Genomic DNA, 21,325 nt, shown 5'->3' with positions numbered 1-21,325 from the left:
ATCATCATCATCATCAACATCATCAAATAATTGCATGTCATCAAGTAATTCCTTTTTTTTTTTTTTTTATCTTTTTCTTTTTTCAATCTATCCAAATATTCTCTAATCTCCTTTTTTATATCATCTATAGCTTATGGGCATGCTTTTACATTCCCAAAAATTCCGGCTAAATGCTCTTTTTTTCAAAAAATACCACCCATATAAGTATTTCCACAGAGCAAGCATATCACACAATTTCTATCTTTCGGAATTTTTAGTTTAGTATATTTCCAAGCGGGATCCTTGTTACTAGAAGATTGGGAAGAAGACATTGCTCCAAAAATAAGTACAACAGTATTATTGTACAAGAAAGAATAAAAAGCTACCGACTCTGTGAAGTAGTGCTCGATTTCTTCACGGCATTTGAATTCCCCAATTTCTTATCACAAATTCACCTTAACATCCCCAAACCAATAATAAAAGACATCAAATGAACATCCAAGTATCAAACAACTGCCAAATCTTAGATGAAAAAAACATTTTCGCCAAATTTTTTTTTTCCTTCGATTTGATGCAAACAAAGCCACAAAAGTGGCTGGAAATCTTCGATTAGGGGATATAGTAACCCCCCAAACAGTTTTCCTAAACATTGGAACAAAAAAAAGACCATTTTGCCCCTCCCTAAGGGGCAAAATCGAAAAACACTTTTATGGAAACAGATGCGGTCTAATGCAAATGGTCCCTCCACCATACAACAAGCAGCCAAACATACGCAAATAGTTTTGTACAAGCTCTCCCTCAAAATAAGGACTTACTTGTGGGTTATTTTCTAAAGGGAAATTTTAGGCATTCACCAAAAGAATATTGGTTAAGAATAAAAATTCAATCTTTATTTTTTAAACGTCCTAAATGGGATATTTATCAGAGGGAGCTATTTATAGGCATCCACCTTAACATGTTTAAGAATAAATATTCAACCTTATTTTTTAAAGGTCCTAAATGGGATATTTATCAGAGGGATCTATTTATCTCTCATACTTTTGCACGCCTAATCTGTTTTTAAATTTTTTCTTTGTAATTTTATTAATTCCCCGAGCCAAAAAATCGAACCTCCCCTTAAGCATGACGTGGTACCCAAACCGGGCTTTATATATGTCGTTATATATTATTATAGATTATAAATATAAATTTTAAGCATCTTGTAACAAATGCCACCCTAACAAATATGCTTTAGAACCTATTATTAAATAGATTTGGAGAAATTAGCCAACTCATTCATACAAAAGAAAGTGATAGTATACTATGAGACCATTTATCTTTTTGAGTCACTATTAGCCATTTGATGTCAAAACTATATGGCTTGAAGTGGACACAAAGTTTGAGATTTTTTTTCTTTTTTGAATTTTGAATATAGTCAATGACACACTTACAACCACGAGATTTAAAAATTTGACAGACAAGATTAAATGTGACCTCTATGTTAAAAGTAAAACATCTCTTTGCATACATATCCCAAATTTTTTTTTCCTAAATTAATGAAAGTGCCCAACAATAGCAAGTGAGATAACACTTCTAAAAATGATAGAGGATAGATACCAGTGTCGTGTCCAACATGGACATACAACATACCCCAAAATTGACCGTCAATACATGATTGAGAGAAAGGAAAGGAGAATTTTAAGTGAAATCTAGGACCTGCATATTAAAATTTGTACAGAAGTTCAAGGTGTCTAAAATTCCTATTGTACCGACACATGCCCTTTGCTATTGATCCATACGTGTCTAGAATCTCCGACGAATGTGTCCAAAGTTCAAACTTCATAGATAACAATGATCAGGATTACCGCTCAACATTAGCCGAAATGCATACATGGATTTTTTTTTTTGGAAAATATCTCTATAGACTCTATTTTCAACTTTCATTTCTTTTTAAATCCAAAATTTCAAAACCTATCTTCTAACCCCCCAAATAACTTTATCTATTTTTATTTCAACTTTTAACCCAAACAAATTAAAAAAGATATTTTTTTCCAACTCTCTCTCTCCTCACATGTTTCAATCTCTCTCCTCACATGTTTCTCTCTTTAGACTGTTCTTCCTCTCTCTTTTTACATCCCATTTCCTTTTTTTGACAGATATTCGTATACTTTATTAAAAGGCTAAACTAGTATTACATCATGAGAAACAGTTAAAGAAGAAAGGTTAACACCACCCTTGGCCATTGCATCAACAATGCCATTTGCATCACGATATACATGGAAGAAGGAAACCGATAAATTGGTAAATTGCATCTAAAATCTACAACCATAAGGGTCGTAGTTCCCAAAGAACTCTCTGTTCTTTCTTACACCACCTGATAATATTTTGAGAGTCCCCTTCCAAGATGCAAATTGTACCCAAATTCCCCAAAATGAAAATTTTCACACCCCTTAATAAAGCAGTAAGTTATGCGCAATTAGCCGTAGCTATTCCGATTGGTCCAGCATATGAAAAAAATTAGATTTCCACAACAATCATGAAGTACACCACCAATATCTGCTGGTCACGGATTGTCTAAAGAGCTACCATCAAAGTTAAGCTTAAAGCTAACTATGGGCGGAGCATGCCATAATCCTTTAGGCCTTCTGGAAACTAAACCTAAAGGAAAAAGGTTAGGCAGATTTATCATAACATCCACTTTAGAAATACACCATCCCTCCTTTGTCAACGAAAGAGAAGACCAAATAGAAAGCTTAATTAAATGAATAAGCTTATCAACCTGCAATGCCACATCTTCAAAGATCCTTCTGTTTCTTTCCTTCTAACTTTTCCAAAGTATCAAACATCTTGCTATCTTCCAAATTGTACTTCCTATCTTAGGGAGAGAAAGAATACCAAATTGCGCAATAATGCCAATAACATTATGGAGCAAAGTTAACAAAAATCCAACTTCACCGATTAACCAATGCCAAATCCTCAAGGTATATGAACAATGTATCAGTAGATGGTCAACAGATTCACCATCTGATTTGCATAGCAAACAAATATTAAGTAGAATCTTGCCCATTTTTTGCAAATTATCTATTGTTAAAATCTTATTCTACGCAGTTAACCAAATGAAAACTTGGAGTTTATGTGGTATCGGCCACTTCCAAAGTTGCACAATCTTAAGAGATGACCATCTCCATCAATCATAAAAAAATAGATTATATCAGGATTTAACAGATAATACCCCATCCCTTTCAATTTCCCATACCAAAATATCTTCTGCCTCATAAGCAATATAGACTTTATCCAACATTTCCATCAAAGCACACCACTGGGACAACAATACACTGTTCAGTCGTCTATACATAAGGGGTAAGTCCCGCGACACCAACTGTCATCTTCTCTCAATAGCATCACAAAATTTAAGATTTGGATTGGACACTACTCTAAAAAGATCAAGGAATACAGCCTTCAAAGGGTATTCTCCAAGCCATCGATGATGCCAAAATAAGATTTGATAACCCCCACCCACATTCCATCGAAAATATCCCGAGATCATATTCTTACAATTGGAAATTGCCCGTCACTTATAAGATACATCCTTGCCATTACCACCCAAGCCACATATTAAACCTATCCATTCCATATTTTGCCCGAAGCACTTGGTACCAGAGATGATCCTTCAAATTAAAGCTACGCCACCACCATTTACATAACAAAGCTTGATTGAACCTCATAATATTTCGAATTCCCAAACCACCTTCACGCTTGGGAATACATACTCCATGTCACCTTAATAAATGAAATTTCCTATTTTCTTCATTTGAGCCCCAAAAGAAGTCTCTCATCATCTTCTCAATTTTTTTTGCCACCGAAGGTGGAATATGAATGATCGACATCTGATACACAAGCAGATTCGCCAAGCAAGACGTTAGCAGTGTAACCCTTCCCCTCAGAAATTGATATTTATACTTCAATAAATCAAGCTTAACCTATATTCTCTCAATTACCCTATTCCACACCGCAATAGACAATTTTGAATATGAAATTGAAAGTCCCAAATAAGTAATAGGAAAAGAATCCACTTTACATCCCAACGCATTAGCCAAGTCATTTACCAAGGCCTCGCTACAATTAATTCCCACCATAGAAGACTTATGAAAATTAATTTTAAGGCCCAGGGTCACTTCACATATCTCCAAAAATCTCGCTACATTCCTCACTTGTGTAGGCTCAGCGTCAATAAAAATTAAGGTATCATCGACATATTGTAAGTGAGAAACAGTTATATTTGAATTTGCAATTTGGAAACCTTCAAAAGCACCCCTGTTCTCCATCCTATTAAGCATCGAACTAAAGCATTCAGCATAAATTGTGAATAGGAATGGAGAAAGGGGGTCACCTTGACGTAAGCCTCTAGCAGCACTAAAAAAGCTAATCGGGCTGCCTTTGAAAATTATTGAGAAATGTGTAGAAGATAAGCATCCAAAAATCCAGCTCCTCCATCGTGCTCCAAAACCCATATTTTTCATAATCTCCAAAAGAACACCCCATTGCACCCTATCGTAAGCCTTTTCCATATCAACTTTTAGCAAAATACCCACCCTTTTACTTACAACTCATAAGTGGATACATTCTTGAGCCACCAACACACTATCAGTAATTTGACGATCCTAAATAAAGTTTGTTTGTGTTGAAGAGATAATGAGATGAAGGACTTCCTTAAGTCGCTCCGCCAAGATCTTAGCAATGATCTTGTAAACACTAATGAGAAAACTTATTGGCCTAATATCTGAGAGCTCATTGATCACTGATTTTTTAGGTATCCATGCCAAAAATGTGGAATTGATGCCCTTAAAAATTTGACCTCTGATCATGAACTCTCGAACAACCGACAACAAATCATCTTTGATTATATTCCAAAATCTTTGGAAAAAAACTAAAGGAAAGCCATCCGGGCCTGACGCCTTATCACCATGAAGAGCAAAAACAACATGATGCAATTCCTAGATAGTGATTGCCCCCTCCAAAAAAACACTCCTCTCTTCATTCAGCATCCTAGAAGGGACATTCGGAAGGTTGGTGTCATCACCACCTCTTTAGTAAAGGCTTTATAAAATGGCTAATGACCCCCATTTCCATGGCAGCATTATCCTCATGGTCTAACCCAGGGATATTCAGACCCGAAATATCATTCTGTCTTCTTCTGGCACTAGCAATGGTATGGAAAAACTTAGTGTTTAGGTCACCTGCCTTCAACCATAAATTCATAGATATTTGTTTCCAATAAATTTCTTCAGATCTTCGCAAATCCTCCAACTCCTTCAGTTTAACCCCACGTTCCACTACCATCTGCTTAGTTAGAACTCCATATGACTGAGCATTAAGATCCAATAATTTAATATCAGCTAGAACCCCATCAATCTTACCCTTAAGATTGAATTTATTATCCTTTTTCCAACCAATCACTTTGTATTTGACGCTTATCAATTTTTTGTGCAATTGAAAATCCATAGAACCCACCTCCACAGAATTCAACCAGGTTTTCTTAATAAGCTCCACCACCTCTAAGTTATCTATCCAACTAACATCAAATCTAAAAGGTCTCGGCCCAGACATAAGTGACCCTATATCCAAAACAATGGGGAGGTGATCGGAGGACAACCTAGCCAACGCTTTGACAAAGGCTAGTGGAAAGACCTCCTGCCACTCTAAAGCTAACAAAAATCTGTCTAATTTAGATGTCGCTAAATTAGCAATGCTATTATTTGACCAAATAAATTGCGATCTAATAATGGGAGGATCCATAAGAGCATTGCTCTCAATGAAAGAATTAAAATTCCTCATGTAAGTGTTGATTGGGTACCCTGCAACGGACTCATGCGGCCATCTAATAAGATTGAAATCCCCCCCTATTACCACCGGGAAATGGAACAGACGGATCAACTCATTCGTCTCAAAAATAAAAGCAGATTTCAAAGAGGAGATATTAGGCCCATAAACATTCATGAAACCCCATGAGAACCCTGAAATAGGGCCATTGAAACCCAAAAATAAGCAATTGTTTTTCACAATAGTCTCAAAAGTTTGGACCAACAAAGGGTCCCACAAAACCCAAAGACCACTAGAGCTACCTACTGCATCAATCTCACAAAAACAGACTGCACCTGAGGCCCAAACTTCCATAGCCCCAAAGAGAGTAGGCCTTAGAAGTTTGATCTCCTGTAATGCCACAATTACTGGTTTATATTTAGTAACCAAAAACAGAACATCCTTTTTCCTTCTACTGTCCCCTAACCCCCTAACATTCCATGACAGAATATTCATAAATTAAGATGAAAAGAAAGAAGAGGAACTTAGTCCAGAAGGACCGCCCTCAAAACACACTGCTTCCAGCATCCTTCCGTCATTGGCCTCATCGATGTCAGCATCAGAAGAAGAAGGCAAATCAAGATCCACCACCACTACCACCGATACACGAAAAGCCATAGCATTCATCACCAAGTAGCCACCTTTCGGGACTCCGTGCGTCTCCAATCTAGTCGAAGATCGCTCTCCTATGTGAAATACCTTCTTACTCTTGCCAGACACCTCCCCTTTACCCTTCATGGTGGGCGTCGTCTATGGCACTAACTTCTCTGTAGGAGGCATAGGAGAGTCCACCTTGTTAATCTCCACTTTCATTGCTTCACGATGCTTCTTAATCTCTGCCAAAACCACTATAAGGGGCACATCTTCTATCCCCATATTCATCACCATTTTTTCCACCAAAGCTGATTCATTATCAACGTCACTGGGGAGATCAGGGGCCAGGCTCAAGAGGAAATCAGCACTTAACGGATGGGCCGTAGGAGAGAAAATACTGCCAATTCATCATGGACCAAAACCTCCTCCTGAAAAACCTCTTGGGAAGGAGCATTATTAACAACGAGCCCCTCTTGAATATCAGCAGCATTAATAGGAGGCTGAAAGTCCATCGAATTATTCTCGATAAGGACTTGGGGCTCATCAAGTTCTACCATTACAATGGCAAGAGGATCGATTAAAAGGGGGTCAAAACGAGAACGACTCCTCCTCAGTTGCCCCTTTGCTGCCACCAAACGGAATAGAAGAGGGTACATCTTTGAGTGAAGGAGGATAACTATCAGCAAACAGCACCACACTTTGCCCACTTTAGTTCTGTGCACCAGGAGTAAAACCAGCAAGAAGATAGCCCATGACCCCCCACCGCTTCCTCTTTCTTAAATAAAATTCTCAACCACCAGAAAGAGGTAAGTAGAGGAAGATAGAGAAAATGTAGCCACTTGTATGGTGCAGCCTTCCCCAAAATCTCGTTTGATAACAGTAGATTTCTCGGGAAGAAACCGCGCCACCAAAGATTTCTTTGTCAAACCATCAAAAGCTAAAATGTGTTGTGAATCAGCAGGACTATCAGGAGAATTCAAATCAACAAAATGTGCACGTAAGACATCATCCAAAATCTAGTCTTTCGGAATTGCAGTAACAGTTTCCAACAAAACCGCTTTATTTTTTGTCAAACCGCTAACACATTCCTTTTTCAACTCCTATCGCTTACTAATGAACTCCGAAAGTCCCGCAGACTCAACATGAAACCTTCCCACCAGGATCCATCGTTTTGAGAATTTGGGAATTATCTTATTTTGAAATTCAAAATTCCTAGAATTACGTCGGTATCTTCTAAAATGCTTCAAATTTTCGGGGATTCCAGTTCCGGCCGGCGAATTAATCTTCTCCTGCTCAATATGCTGAAAATCCTTAAAAATACCTCCATTACCCTTCACAAGCTCAGGATCGCAAAAAGATTTCTCAGAGCAACGAGAAATCGAAATCTCAAAATAGTCGTCACCAATAGTCAAGAAGACCTTCTCCGGAATAGGGCCACCTTTAGCTTTCACAATCTTAACTTTCATAGCTTTGCACACTGGACTCAGAAAGGAGTCTCAGTTTAGATCACTGTAAGTCCCAAAACCTCCCACAATCATCTTGATAATAGCCAAATTCCACGCATTGAGAGGGATTCCGCTAAGATCAATCCAAAGTGATTCGTTCCAAAGGAAGGAACCATGATCGGAAGGTTTCCATAAAGTTAAAGATAGCAAACTTCCCCGGATTCTACAAAAATGATTTTGGAGTGCTCTGCATATCTCAACCTTGGATCAAAGTTTAAACACCACTTTGTTTATCCCAATGATGTTAACATCAGGAGTATAGGAAAGGTTCCAACCCCTTTTCGCCTAGTCAGACAGACCAAAAAAACCAGAAATCGGAGGTGAAAAAGATCCAGATACAAAGAACTCCGATTTGATATCTAACTGCGCCCATTCCGTTTTCTCAATGAACATAGACACTACATCACCTTGAGAAAACACTGACATCATTCCACTGCATCGCTCAGTCTCCTCCTCCAGCTATAAGGATGCCCCTCAAAAATCCTGCAACCCATTTGTTTCCAGCTCAACAATGGTGGGGGTGATGCGGTGTATGGTGGGGCAGCAGGCTATGGTGCTATTGGTGGTCGTGGAGGTGGTGTATCGAGTGGGACTAGTGTTTTGGGAGGAAGTGCAGATGGTGTAGCTAATGGTGAGCAAGGTGGTGGAGGCTATATGGGAAGTGGATATGGTGATTCGAATGGGAATGTGGGGTTTTGGAAAGCTCAAGGCTATGGGTCCCTCAAGCCAATGGGCCTCCCAGTTCTCAGGTTGGGTATGGTGGTTATGGTGCGCAAACAAGGCAGGCTCAGCAACAGTGAGTGGAGGACGCTCGACACGTTCCAACCCTCAAGCTCTTCATAGCTCACAAAGCCATCTTTTGGCTTTACATCAATGAGAGGAAACAAAAAAACCAGCCTCCTCATCACGTCATAAATATCGCCGGATTTAGTCCCAAATTCATCGAAATTTCCCCCCATTTCCCCGGATTTTTTCCCTTAAATGCTTGAATGGCCCGAAATTTGGGTGGGAATTGCCAAAAAAATTAGCATTGCGGCCAAAGCCTTCCTCCCATTCTAAGTCGAAGAAAGAGGGGCAGGGTTCATGCGGTGGTCGTCGGAAATGAGCCGGTGATGGCTTCAAGTGGCCGAAGGTTTGCTCGAAAACACAATAAATTTTGGAGGGTTGAGAGAGAGGGGTTTCGGCTGTTGATAGGAGAGAGAAAAGAAATTTTGGAGTGTTGAGAGAGGGGTTTCGACGGTTGATAGGAGATAGAAAAGAGAATCATGTCAAGAGCACAGGGATTTAGAAAACAATAGAGAGCTAAGAGATATAATAAAATGAGTTTCAATGTAGTAAGATAGGTTTCGCAACTTTAGATCAATAGATAAATAAAAGTTGAAAATGGGATCTATGGCGATTTTTTTTTTTGGATAAGTAAAAACAAAAACGAGGCAAAATGGTAACGTCCGTGGGGATTTGAGCCCCTACCCTTTTGGTGAGAGTCATAGACCTCACTATGGAGTTCGGCAATACTGCCGCCAGGATCCCAAGCCTATCGTCCTAAAAGTAAATTAGTGAGGATTTCAGCCCCTACTTTTCGGTGAGAATGAAATCATAGACTTCATCATAAGGTGGTAGTTGGAGTAAAAGACTTCATCATAGGACTTGGTGATACTACCGCCAAAGCCCCAACCCATTCTCAAAGTGGTAAGTTAAGTAAGTGGGTTTCGCGCCCTATACAAATTTAGTTCGTTCTCAATCCGTCAAGTATCCATGAGCACACCAGACGCCAGCTCCAAGCTACTCAATATATCTAATGAAAATGATAAATTATCTGATGAATCAATTGCATACGCAAATATGTTGCAATAAAGCTTCCTGCAAGAACTAACTGTACATTTCATAGCAACTAAAAAGCAAAAACTCCAAACCCATCCAGATTCACTTTACGAAACTACCAAGCAAAGAAGAATGACAGCAAAAGAAAACACTCAGCAAAAAGGCGCAAACCTCGGAAAGCCTCAGATAAAGGCTAACCGACGGTACGTACATACACCACATAAAACATAAAACTCAAATACAGTATCTAAACCTAACTGGGAATCTGAGTGTCCTCTCTATTTCTCTCTCTCTATTCTTGCCAAAGCCTTTGACCCTCCTCCAAAATATTATCAAAGTTCCAGTCTCTAAACAAATCCCTTCTCACTGCATGGCTTCGAACAAGACGTGGGGCTCCTGTGAGGCCTTGGGTTTCACTAATCGGTGGTTGCGGAGCAACCTTTGATGTCATCATGGTGTTAGCCATGTCATGGGGAACATAAACCTTCTTGTTCCAACAGCTGACTAGGGCAGAGCATCGACCCCCATTCTCTGAGCTTGAAACAGAGTAGCTTCTAAATGACTGTGATGGACTGTCTACACTGTGGCAAACCAGACAGGCAAGACTCATGGCTCCGGGTTCTTACCTGCTTAGATGCCATCATGTACATATTAGTTGCATTGCACTTATTAAAGATTCGTATCATTCAAATAAAGCATAAGCAATGGCATGATGTAGTTGGATTATCATACAAATGAAACGACCATCAACTGGAATAAATATGAATCTGCAAATCTTCTCCAGTATGAAAAGTTTAGATTAAGGAGAACTTTTTAGGGTGACCTCTATATAATGTGCCCAACTTACACTATGGAATTAAGGCACACCTCTAGATTTTCCCGGAAGATGTAATTTCAGTGTCTGAAACCTTGTCTTGAAAATCCACATTCAACCCTAATTATCAAATTTAGAGTTGTAAAAAAGCTGTAGATCGAGCAGATCTATAAATACCTGAAAATAGACAATCTAGATAACTTGTTACAAGATGCACTATTTTTAGGACACGAAATTCTTTTTTTCTTTACATCTCGAGCTTGAGAATGGTCCATTGGAAGGTTTTTCAATGTCGATACACTCTTTTCTACTGGATTTTTGAGGTGCGCCTTAGTTCTAAAGTATAAGGTTGCAACCCTTATAAACCTTTTCCAACTTTTTAAGTTACTATGCTCTCCATTACTTAAACTACCATTAAGCTACCGCATCTCACTCAGATTTTTGCAATTATGACTAAAAGTTGAAGGTTCCCTCGCAAAACAAACTGTTACAAATCACTTTATATTGAAATTCGTTAAAGAGCCATCAGGTGTTTCTAGAAATAGCAACAAAGAACCAAAAGACCTACCTAGCTCTTGTTTGTAACACCATGAGCATATTTAAAGAAACTAGAACTTTACTCAGTTTAGTTTTGTTTCATCCATGCAACATACTCAAGGAATAGGAAACTTACAATGCAAACTTAGTAATAGAATAGGAAAAAACATTAAATATGAACCAGTCACCAGAATCCAAAACAATATCCACTTGCATGATCATTGAATTGAGGTTTGAATTTGGATATAAAAAGACTAGTTCAAGCTAATTACACAAAAATATAAGAGGAAACAATAAAGCTTGCATTAAATTGTCATCACCACAACCAAGCATTTTTGGCAAATTATGTTCTCATCAAGAAGTATACCATCACACACGCACCACTGACTCATGCAGGCTGGAAGTACAGTCATGATATCTTCACAAAAAATGAAATACCCGATAAGATTCAAGTTACATATATGGGAAATGCACCACATGACAATGCTTTTACATAAAGGCTTTATTTTTCCAGATAAGTTATGTTCAAGCCTTTTGGTAGAATACAGAACTGTGCAAATTCAAATCTCCTTGTTCGGCTTCTAATAAACTAAGGCTAATGCCTCAGTCAAAATCCAGTTAAGAGAAGTAATCTTGTAAATGGCACAGAGGGTCCAAACATGTCTGAATTACAATGTCCATTGTTGGGGGAGGTGGACATTGTTGACTCTATTTATTAAAGGTCTTCATGCCACATCAGGCTACTTCATCTTCTGCTTCACTCAATCTAATCATCTCACCCTTCTGAGAGTGCTCTTCAGAGCTATAAAAGAAATAACATAGAATGAACAAGAAAAGAGCAGACAGTCAAACACTTGCTCTTTTCTTTTTTTTTTCTTGAGAAAATAAAGGAGAGGGGCAGACGTCTAGATACGCACACATAGGTGCACATGGGTTTGTCTTATGTGCACCATTGACTCCACAATAACCAAGCATCTAAAATAAAAGAAAAGTTAGATATGATGCTTTGACTCCTCAAAATACTAATGCATATTCATGATGTCATTATAAAATTTGTTACAGAACTGTAACATGTTGATGAGGTCTGGCCAAGAATATGACCTGCACAATAGTGACTGCAAATAACTAATGCATAAAAGTATATTATATTGGCAGTACGAAGGATGGCAATACCTTGGTTCAAAGAACTGAGCCAAAAAAGAAAAAAGAAAAAAAAATTCATGTATAATCTACTAGATTAATCTCAATACCGTTCACTTGTTCATGCGAAGGAAGATTAGAAGCAATTTGTATGACACCAAGATTATCATGGAATACCGGGAAGTGTAGGGGAAATCAAGTAAATGCCAAGGTCCTGAGGAAAGAGCATAAAGAAAAGCAATGAAATCATTAACTTATAAGAAAAAATAAAAAATAAAAAATAATGTGAGACTTAGCCTTAGCATAGAAAGTAGAATTGTTTCGTGCTTTTTACCCTTGTGATATTCCAGTGTCCAAAATATAGTACAAAGAAATTAGTAAACAAACTCATGTCCCAGTAGTGAGTCAACTCACCTATTGGACAAAGGGTCCTGCATAGACTCAGGAAGAACAACCCAAGTCAATGTCAGATTTGAGCTATACAAGTGACGACTTTGAGCAAGTATGTCACTGTTCCCGAGTTGTGCCACCAGCCACTCATGGCACTAAGACAGCATTTAGAACAAGAAAATAGTTCCATAGGTAATGTGGTGCCAAGTACTCAAAATTTTTAGATTTAGTCAATCCTTTTGTGAGTACCTAAGCACATACTATGCCCACTGGGAAGTGTTCTGAATCGTAGTATGCTCCCTTAGCAAGTATACCTCCATAAATCCAGCACTGAATAGATGGTCCATACTCTCTATGGAGGACAGTTATAGTTTACTTCCCCTTGGTAACTGGGACCAAAGCGGAGCAGAGACCGTGGTATGGAGTATGGAACTATCCAAGAAGTCCCCTAATTTGGGATAGTTGCATAAAATATACAAAAAATAGTAATCTCAGACAAGGAATTTTAGAAGTAATATTCATAAATTTATGTTTTCTTATATACATTAAAAATATCAAGTAAATGGTCAAACCACCTTACAAAAAACTTTAAGAGTGGTTGAATCATCCATTTAACATTAGTATGGTTACATTTTAAGTTTTATTTCACTTACCCCTTTAAAAATGTGTTATAAATGATCAAATTGCCCCCGGTAAAGATTGGGAACCTTGAATAAGCAGAGGCAGTTCAATAAATTGGCCCACTTAAGTGGCCAAAGCCAAATGGCAATAATACAATGGTTCTCAGGGTTAAGGGTCTATAATAAACAACCAGGGGTATGATCATAATTTGGTAGTTTCGTATTACTAACTGTGAACAACTAGGGGTATTACCACCATTTAGCTCGGGCCAATTATGTGGGGCCAAATTACTAAAATGCCCTGCTTGTCACTGTACCCAATCCTGAACATGGACAATTTGGTCATTTTTTTAACATTTTTTTGAAGAGGTACCTTAGTGAAATGAAGCTAAAGAAGTAACCATTTGAATGCTAAATGAGATGATTCAACCACCATAAAGATTTTGTCAGGTGGTTTGACCATTTAATTGGTCTTTTTCATCATACGTAAATACTTAACAAAATCCAGAAAAAACCATCACAGAAGGTACAAATTGGTAGATATTCACTATATAAAAGAGATCAACTAAAATGAGAAAAGTTTACTAAGGTTCTATTTCATGATAAAAGAGTACCATGCCATAACATGGCACAATAGCTCAAAGAAAAACAAAACTATGATGCCTTAGTAGCGATTTGAGCAGAATCCACATGGATTTTCGACGTTCAAATATCTCTACTCGAGAAAAAGACCTAGGTTAGGTAACCCGAGCTGCCAACACCTAGAAGGTGCTCTACAAATAAGTAGCATAATCTAGAAAAATTGTGCAGAGATTAGAACAAATCTCGAACAAAAGAACCTAAAGGAGACACAGCCCCTCCTTAATAAAATTAGGAAAAACAGTCTCCGAGAGTGTTTCTGCAAAAGAACTGCAGATCTGTGCTCTAAGAGAGGAAGTGCCACTGAAGCAGAATCGGTTGGCAAGTAGGATAAATTGAGGATGCCTATGTCTTTTAGAAACTACTTCAGCATATCTTTCCTAGGGAGAAGGTTAACATTTGTAAACACCCCATAAAAACTGGCAAATTTCATAATTTTCCTACTATAGACAACCCTTAGGACCATACTATTTCATAAAATTCCTGAACCATAAAACATCGTAATCCATGGTCCTCATCCTGTGATCCAGTATCCTGGCAAATCTGGTGGTTTTTAGTAATTATTCATTCTACACCCTTTTCAGTCTATAAAAAAACATTTGCATGCCTCTTTTAGGGTTAGACGTGTATAACAGGGAAATCTAAGAGACAGAGAGAGCCCAGGGAAATCTGCGAGATAGAGAGAGCCCAGAGAGAAAAACCTTAAGCCATTAAACCCTTGCTTGTAACTTTAGATCCAAGATAACAATTCAACCAAGCCAAGGCTTAGTCAATATTAAAGAGAGATACGGAGGGTTCACGACGAAAATTACAGCCGCGGTCTTAATACGGGCGAGGATCGAGGGCAAGGCCTCAGGTTTGCCGGGCCGACTGGCCCGGCTAGGCATATTTCTATCCCTTCTCTAGTTCTTTATTTCATTTTTTATTAGATCTATGTCTATTTCATCGATTTTACTTTAATATTTCGTGCTTATGATCAACGCTGGCTCTGCCACTAATATGAGAACAGATCTGCTCATTTTTTAGTAGATCTGACCTTAGAACAGAATTCGAATATCCCTACTCTCTATCATTTTTAAAAATAAGTTTGTGGTTCGGATCCGAGGGATCTTCCTTTGAAGATCTCTCTATTGATATGACCTTCAATCAGATTTGAATTGTCTCCACTCTCTATCACTTTTAAAGACAAGTTTGTGGTTCGGATCAGAGGCACCCTCTGATCCGAACCACAAACTTGTCTTTAAAAGTGATAGAGAGTGGAGACAATTCGAATTCTGATCTAAAGTTAGATCTACTCAGAATTGAGCAGATCTGTTCTCATATCAGTAGCAATACCAGTGTTGATCACAAGCACGAAATATTGAAGTAAAATTGATGAAATAGACATAAATCCAATAAAAAATGAAATAAGAACTAAAGAAGGGATAGAAACATACCTAGCCGGGCTAGTCGGCCCTTGTATCAGGACCACGGCTGTAATTTCCACCGTGAATCCTCCGTGTCTCTCTTCAATGTTGGCCAAACCTTGGCTTGGTTGAATGGTTATCTTGGATCTAAAGTTTGAAAGTTGCAGGCTAGGGTTTGATGGCCTAGGGTTCTTCTCTCTATCTCTCAGATTTCCCTGGGCTCTCTCTATCTCTCAAATCTTAGATTTCCCTGGCATACACGTCTAATTCTAAAAGAGGCACGTAACTGTTTTTTTATAGACTGAAAAGGGTGTAGAATGAATAATTACTAAAAACCACCAGATTTGCCAAGGATGGATCATAGGATGGGGACCATGAATTACAGTGTTTTACGGTTCAGGGATCTTATAGAATAGTATGGCCCTAAGGGTTGTTTAAGGTAGAAAAATCATGAAATTTGCCAGTTTTCAAAATGGGGTGTTTACAACATTACGTCAACATATCTAATTAATGAAACATGAAATAACTCTTAGTTCAGGTAACCTGTTAAAACTAATTATCCACCTTACAGTATCAAAGATTTCTTATGCCATGCTCTACTATTCTAAGTCTGGCTACTCTCGCATGTACGTTAGAATCAAGATTCAAAGGAATTGTTAAGACCACATTCTCTTATCCATTGATAAATTTGTTGGCCAAAAGGGAACCCGAGATTATTTAGTCGTCTAGCCCCGTGATCCACAAAGAATTGTAGAACCCCAATCATCTAAATATTTCACCAACCTAAATGATAATGATAATCATCACCTAAACAAACCTAATTAGTTGCCAACTCTTCCATCACACTTGCACCTTAGTATAGTTGAGCATAGAGTTCAAAGCATTGAACTCGCTATTAGTCAGCTTTGGTAAAAAACCATCGAACTCAATTCTCAAGGGAGTCAACATGCGAATTTTCATTTGTACTAAATTATAATACATAACAAGGATGATTAATTTAAATATAAACTCAACAATACAAAGCAATTTGGAGATGTTAGAATTCTTATATCTACACTTGTAAGTATTAAAATAAAATGATGAAAAACTCGGTGACTCAAGCGTGTCACGTGAGTCACTCGGATTCTAGAGAGGTCCTAACCAGGTAGAATCGGGACCCTCGAAAGAATCGAGCTGGTTCAACATAGTGAACCGGCTCCATGGGGGGACGGAAGGGGTAGTTCCAAAAAATGGGGTAAAAAATGGATGCCGCCCCTTCCATACCCCACCCCCACCCCCACCCCCACCCCAACCCCGAACCGGACCCCGACCCCGACCCCCAACCCCCATGGTAGTAACCACAACTTTTCTATTTTTATCAATATACATAACACTTTTGTGAAAATTTCATTTCCTATTATTACTTATTTTTCTTTTTTTATCCAGGATAAACATTTTTTTTAATGCTGTTTAAGACTGAATCTATGGGACTCAGCGCACTGACTCGGCACTCACTAAGCCAACTCAGTCTCGCCCATGGGTCTAGAGCTGATTGTGGCTTTGTTACACCCTGTTAATGTAACATGCTAAATTACAAACAATTCATACGAACTTTTTAAGTAAAACTCTCTAAGACAAGTAATGAAAATATGAGTACAGCATAAGGACTAAAAAAAAAAAGGCCACACATTTAAAGAGAAACCAATTATATGTGCTAATATTATAAAAATAATATAAGGAAAAAAGTCTAAAATTCCAATTAGGACTATGGAAATTTGGATACAATCAACAAAATTTGTTACACAATGAACATATAATCTATAAAAGGATACCGCCTTAGGTCTCATAAAGATCCATAAAAGCAAAAGAAGTAAATCTATGCGTAATTTTTGTTTATGAAAAGAAGGGAAAGCCAAAACTTACTACTAAAAAGACTTCCTTAATTGGACGTTACTAAAGTTTTTGCTTAGTGCTAATATGCATCTCAAATCTGATATGCCATTAGAAATCGATACAACAAAAATTTCACCAGAGTGAAAATTTTGGGCTACTTTTACTTTACAAAACTTGGAAACTCAAGTGAATCAAATCAACCAGATCTCTGGAACATCAGTAGACCCAATTGCACATGGCCAATGAGATCCAATGGTGTCGGAACCACCTTCTCAATTTTATTTGCGATGGTTGCAACATGCTAGTGCCCTAATGGCAAAGAGTTGTTTGCCATACCACCATATTTCACTATAATAAATCACAAGATGCAACCAAAGACAACAAAACCTATCACCGCTTTTTCTTTTCGTTTCTTTTTTCCATCATAAAATTGTATGAGGTTTGAAATGCGATTGCACAGCAGTGTTCTGGAGGCTGATCCTTAAAGGTGCAAAGAACACTTTGGTGTAAAATACACACGATACAAACTAAAAACAAATACCCATTTTTTATTCATGATATAAAATGTAAAATTTTCCTTTACTACTATTATTATTGTTGTTGTTGTTGTTATCATCATCATCATTATTCTGGAAAGTAGAGATTTGAGGAGTTGGTAAATAAAATTCAAATTTCAAGGAGCAAGGCACATGCAATAATAATATCAATGGCAAATAGTAAAAGAAAGGAGTGAAACAAAGACATTTATATGGGGTATGGTTTGTATATGGTTGGAACATTAAACAATCCAATTAAGGTACACCTCTAAGTATTATTAAAAAAGTAATTTTGATATAAAAAATTCTTAGGATGGCTTGAGAATCTATTTTCATCTCTAATTATAAAATTTTAAACTCTAAAAATGGTTCAAATCAAGCAGGTATATAAACAAATGAAAATCTTGAAAATGGATGGGCCAGATAATGTATTGCAAGATATACTATTTCGTGGACTCGAAATCTTTTTTTCTATTCATATTCATAAATCTCGATGTAGAGATGATCACTTAGAGGGTTTTCCAACATCCAAACAACCTTTTATGATGGATTTTTGAGGTACATCTTTAATTCTACATTTAAGGTTGCAACCTTATGTAAACTTTTTTCATTTATAAATGATTAAAAAATAACATATTTTGTTTACTAATTTTCTAGATCAAAATTAATTTTATTTCATTTTCTGGTGGCTAGCCAAGAGAAGCACTTCAATACTCGAGTCCTTTTGGGAACGTCTTTATTGATATAGGATAACTTAGAGAAAAGAAAAAATTAATTTCGAGGAAGTCTCATAACAAAATATACCTACAAAATCTTTCCACCATCAAACATAAAATTCAGCACCCTTTTCACTTTTTCCCACCAAACGTTAACCACAAATTTGCAAATCCGCTAAATTGGACACATTCACATCCGAGAAACAATAAACGGAAATCATATAAAATTCATACACATAAATCCAACATTTAAATACAACTAGGCATTACATATGTCCAGACCGAACTTACAAAGCCAAATTCATAACTATATACAGTAATACGATTAAATTTTTTTAACTAAATGCCTATGCCACAAAAATAGAGCTTCATTGCAAATTGACATACGAAATAGCCCACCTTAAATAATAAAGGAGTACACTCTGTTGAAGATATTCTAAAACAATACCTTCAAGAAGAAAAGTACTAGATTTGTGCATGTTGATACATGGTGATAAAAAAGACTACGGAAAACTTCATTTTTTTCTTTTTGATATGAAGGAAAACCTAATGTAAAGATAGATTATAAATCACATAGATTTCCAATCGACGGACCATCATTATGTCCTAGGAGGGATAATCCCTTTTCGCTCATAGTTTAAAAGCTTATAGAAATTCTGGAATTTAGCACGTGAAGAAAAAATAACGTTGTCAATAAACTTGCGGTATTTGCATCTGTTATATTATGCTTCTTTAATGTTAACATATTAAAACCAAAATACTCCAGGCAAACTGGTTATAATTGAAAAAACAGAAAACCTGCAAGACTTCAAAGTATTCAAGAATCGTTAGAGATGGCCAATGCTCCAACTTGAGTTCTTTGGCAAAAGGGTATTGAACAAAAGGATGGGTTTGCTTGGGTCCATTCTGCACCTAAAGGACCATTACTTGTCTAGCCACCATAATGATTTGTTGGCTAGTATTCAAGAATCATTATGGAAAGTTACCTTGACCTAGCAAGCCTGACTCAATTACATCTTAAACCTTGAAAAAAAACCTATGAAATACTCATCTTGAGCCCTGACCTCTTTGATCTTCTCCAATTTCTTTCCACTAGATGGTCTCCCAATCATTTTTGCTACCTTAGGCACCATTGTTCAAATAATTAATTGAATCATAAGCAAAGCTCAAGTTGACCAAATCTTAAGGAAAAGTCCATTGTATTCGTACCGTCAACTATGCTTGAGACTCGAGAGATAACCCCTAACAACTTTTCACCAATGACCATCTATAAATGATCTATACAACATGGGCACGCATGTTTATGGTTCTTGGCATGTGTCGACAGACCAAGGAAACTACACTCATACTTCGCTCTTCAAAAGCTCAGACACTTTTTGTTGACCTTTCTGTTGAATCTCATCGTAAAATTACTTTATTATTATCTAAAATCTAGCCGTTCAGTTATTTAAATGTACATATGTGTCGTGTTTGAAAGGCCAATTTTGAGGTTAAAATTCCTAACATTCATATTAATGTCAGAACCTGACACACATATTTGTGTCTTCATATTTTAGAAAAAGACAAAGAAAGAAGCTTTTTTCATGAGAATAGCCATAATGACATGGCACCAGAACGGTTGGAAATTACACTCGGATTACATGAAATTCGGGGTCCAGATCATCTATATTCACTTAAGGTCGATTTTGTTACAAAAAAAGAACAAGGGAATATGAGATCATATCATGAGTAAGGGAATACGAAATAATCAATTTGTGACCAGTTTATTAAAAAACAGCGACAAGCATGTTTTATGTAATGAACGCATATCCAAATCCAGTTGAAATATCCACCTAGAAGAAACCGGGACAACAAATTCTTTCTTTCCACAAAGAAGAATTCATTCTAGAGGAATAAAATTTACAATTGCATGAAAAACTTGGGCAATCATGAACTACACCAAAGTGCTAACAGATTTTGAATCTCACAAATTTATCCTGATTAAGAAGTAAATATAAAAAGAAAAAAAAAATTCAAGATTGACAACCCTGAGTTTCCATGAATATGAGAGCTACACCCCTCATATTCAAAAGCAACGCCTTTGGTTTTAGTGGCATGCTAAATATCAAAAGAAGTAAAAAAAATAAAAAATTCCCTATCTCATCACATAACGGAATTATAAACCTAAGAAAAGGAAAACAGAAACCCTAAATTACCAAGAAAATACCCGTAAAAGAAATTCTGACGGGTCAAGGACAGAAAAGCCACAGGACTCAATCGGATCCCTAACACACGCATGCACAACAGCAAAGAAACTGCACTACTTCACCTCCAAATTTTTTATTCAAATTGCACAAAATTCACAAACAAACTCATAAAACTTTCCCAAAATAACAGTAACTCAACAAGCTGCATCAGAAGCAATCCTTACAAACCAAAACATTGCAGTTTTCAAAAATTAAGAAACAGAAACCACAAGAAATAAGTCCAATTGAAAACTAAAAAGAGAAAAAGAAACACCATTTCAACTAAATCTCACCTGAAAATCAACACAACAAAGAAAGAAGAAGAGGGAGGGGCTAACCTGTTGCAGAGGGAAGTTGCAAGCTTGATGATCGATGATCGATGATCTGTCAATTCGATGGCGATTTTTGCCCCTCTCCCTCATCTCGAAACCCTCTCATTTTATATACGTTAAGAGTAAAATTTCAGTGAAGGAACTAAACAACATTAAAAATAAAAAAAGAACGACTACAAACGAGAAAAAAAAGAAAAGAAAAAAAAAAGAAAAGAAAAAAAAAAGAAAAGATATATACGAGTAAAAATATATACGAAATACATGAGTAGGTATAATATAGGGTGTATAGAAAACGCACACAATAAGGAGAGGGCATCGTATCGCGCCGCCCCACTTTGTGCTGCTTTTAAACGTTCGCCAC

The 21,325-nt window shown here is 37.1% G+C and overlaps 2 protein-coding genes across 7 annotated transcripts; both read right to left on the bottom strand.

Moving 5' to 3' along the window:
- Positions 1-5,034: 5,034 nt before the first annotated feature.
- LOC105420856 (uncharacterized) lies at positions 5,035-6,555 on the bottom strand. Its single transcript, XM_011626086.1, has 2 exons — positions 6,332-6,555; positions 5,035-6,247 (listed from the first exon to the last, which is right to left on the bottom strand). The coding sequence occupies exons 1-2, from the start codon at positions 6,553-6,555 to the stop codon at positions 5,035-5,037; spliced, it is 1,437 nt and encodes a 478-aa protein (XP_011624388.1).
- A 3,155-nt stretch (positions 6,556-9,710) lies between these two features.
- LOC18436678 (PyrD) lies at positions 9,711-21,050 on the bottom strand. 6 transcript variants are annotated; one of them, XR_016044262.1, is made up of 3 exons: positions 20,971-21,050; positions 12,339-12,442; positions 9,711-10,366 (listed from the first exon to the last, which is right to left on the bottom strand). XR_016044262.1 is itself a non-coding variant. In XM_011626019.3 (3 exons), the coding sequence occupies exon 3, from the start codon at positions 10,345-10,347 to the stop codon at positions 10,030-10,032; it is 318 nt and encodes a 105-aa protein (XP_011624321.1). In that variant the 5' UTR covers positions 10,348-10,363; positions 12,339-12,442; positions 20,971-21,050; the 3' UTR covers positions 9,711-10,029. The 6 variants fall into 6 exon arrangements, 3 of the variants coding, with proteins under 3 accessions (XP_011624321.1, XP_020524550.1, XP_088707830.1); XM_011626019.3 differs by having other exon boundaries at positions 9,711-10,363; XR_016044261.1 differs by lacking the exon at positions 9,711-10,366 and adding an exon at positions 11,370-11,890.
- Between the last annotated feature and the right edge of the window lie 275 nt (positions 21,051-21,325).

Source organism: Amborella trichopoda, chromosome 11 (genome assembly GCF_054954075.1).
Source record: "Amborella trichopoda isolate Santa Cruz 75 chromosome 11, AtrichopodaSantaCruz75HAP2 v2.0, whole genome shotgun sequence".
In the NCBI taxonomy this organism is placed as follows: domain Eukaryota; kingdom Viridiplantae; phylum Streptophyta; class Magnoliopsida; order Amborellales; family Amborellaceae; genus Amborella; species Amborella trichopoda.
The sequence above is the reverse complement of the archived record's forward strand: the minus strand, read 5'-3'. Positions and strand labels throughout refer to the sequence as shown.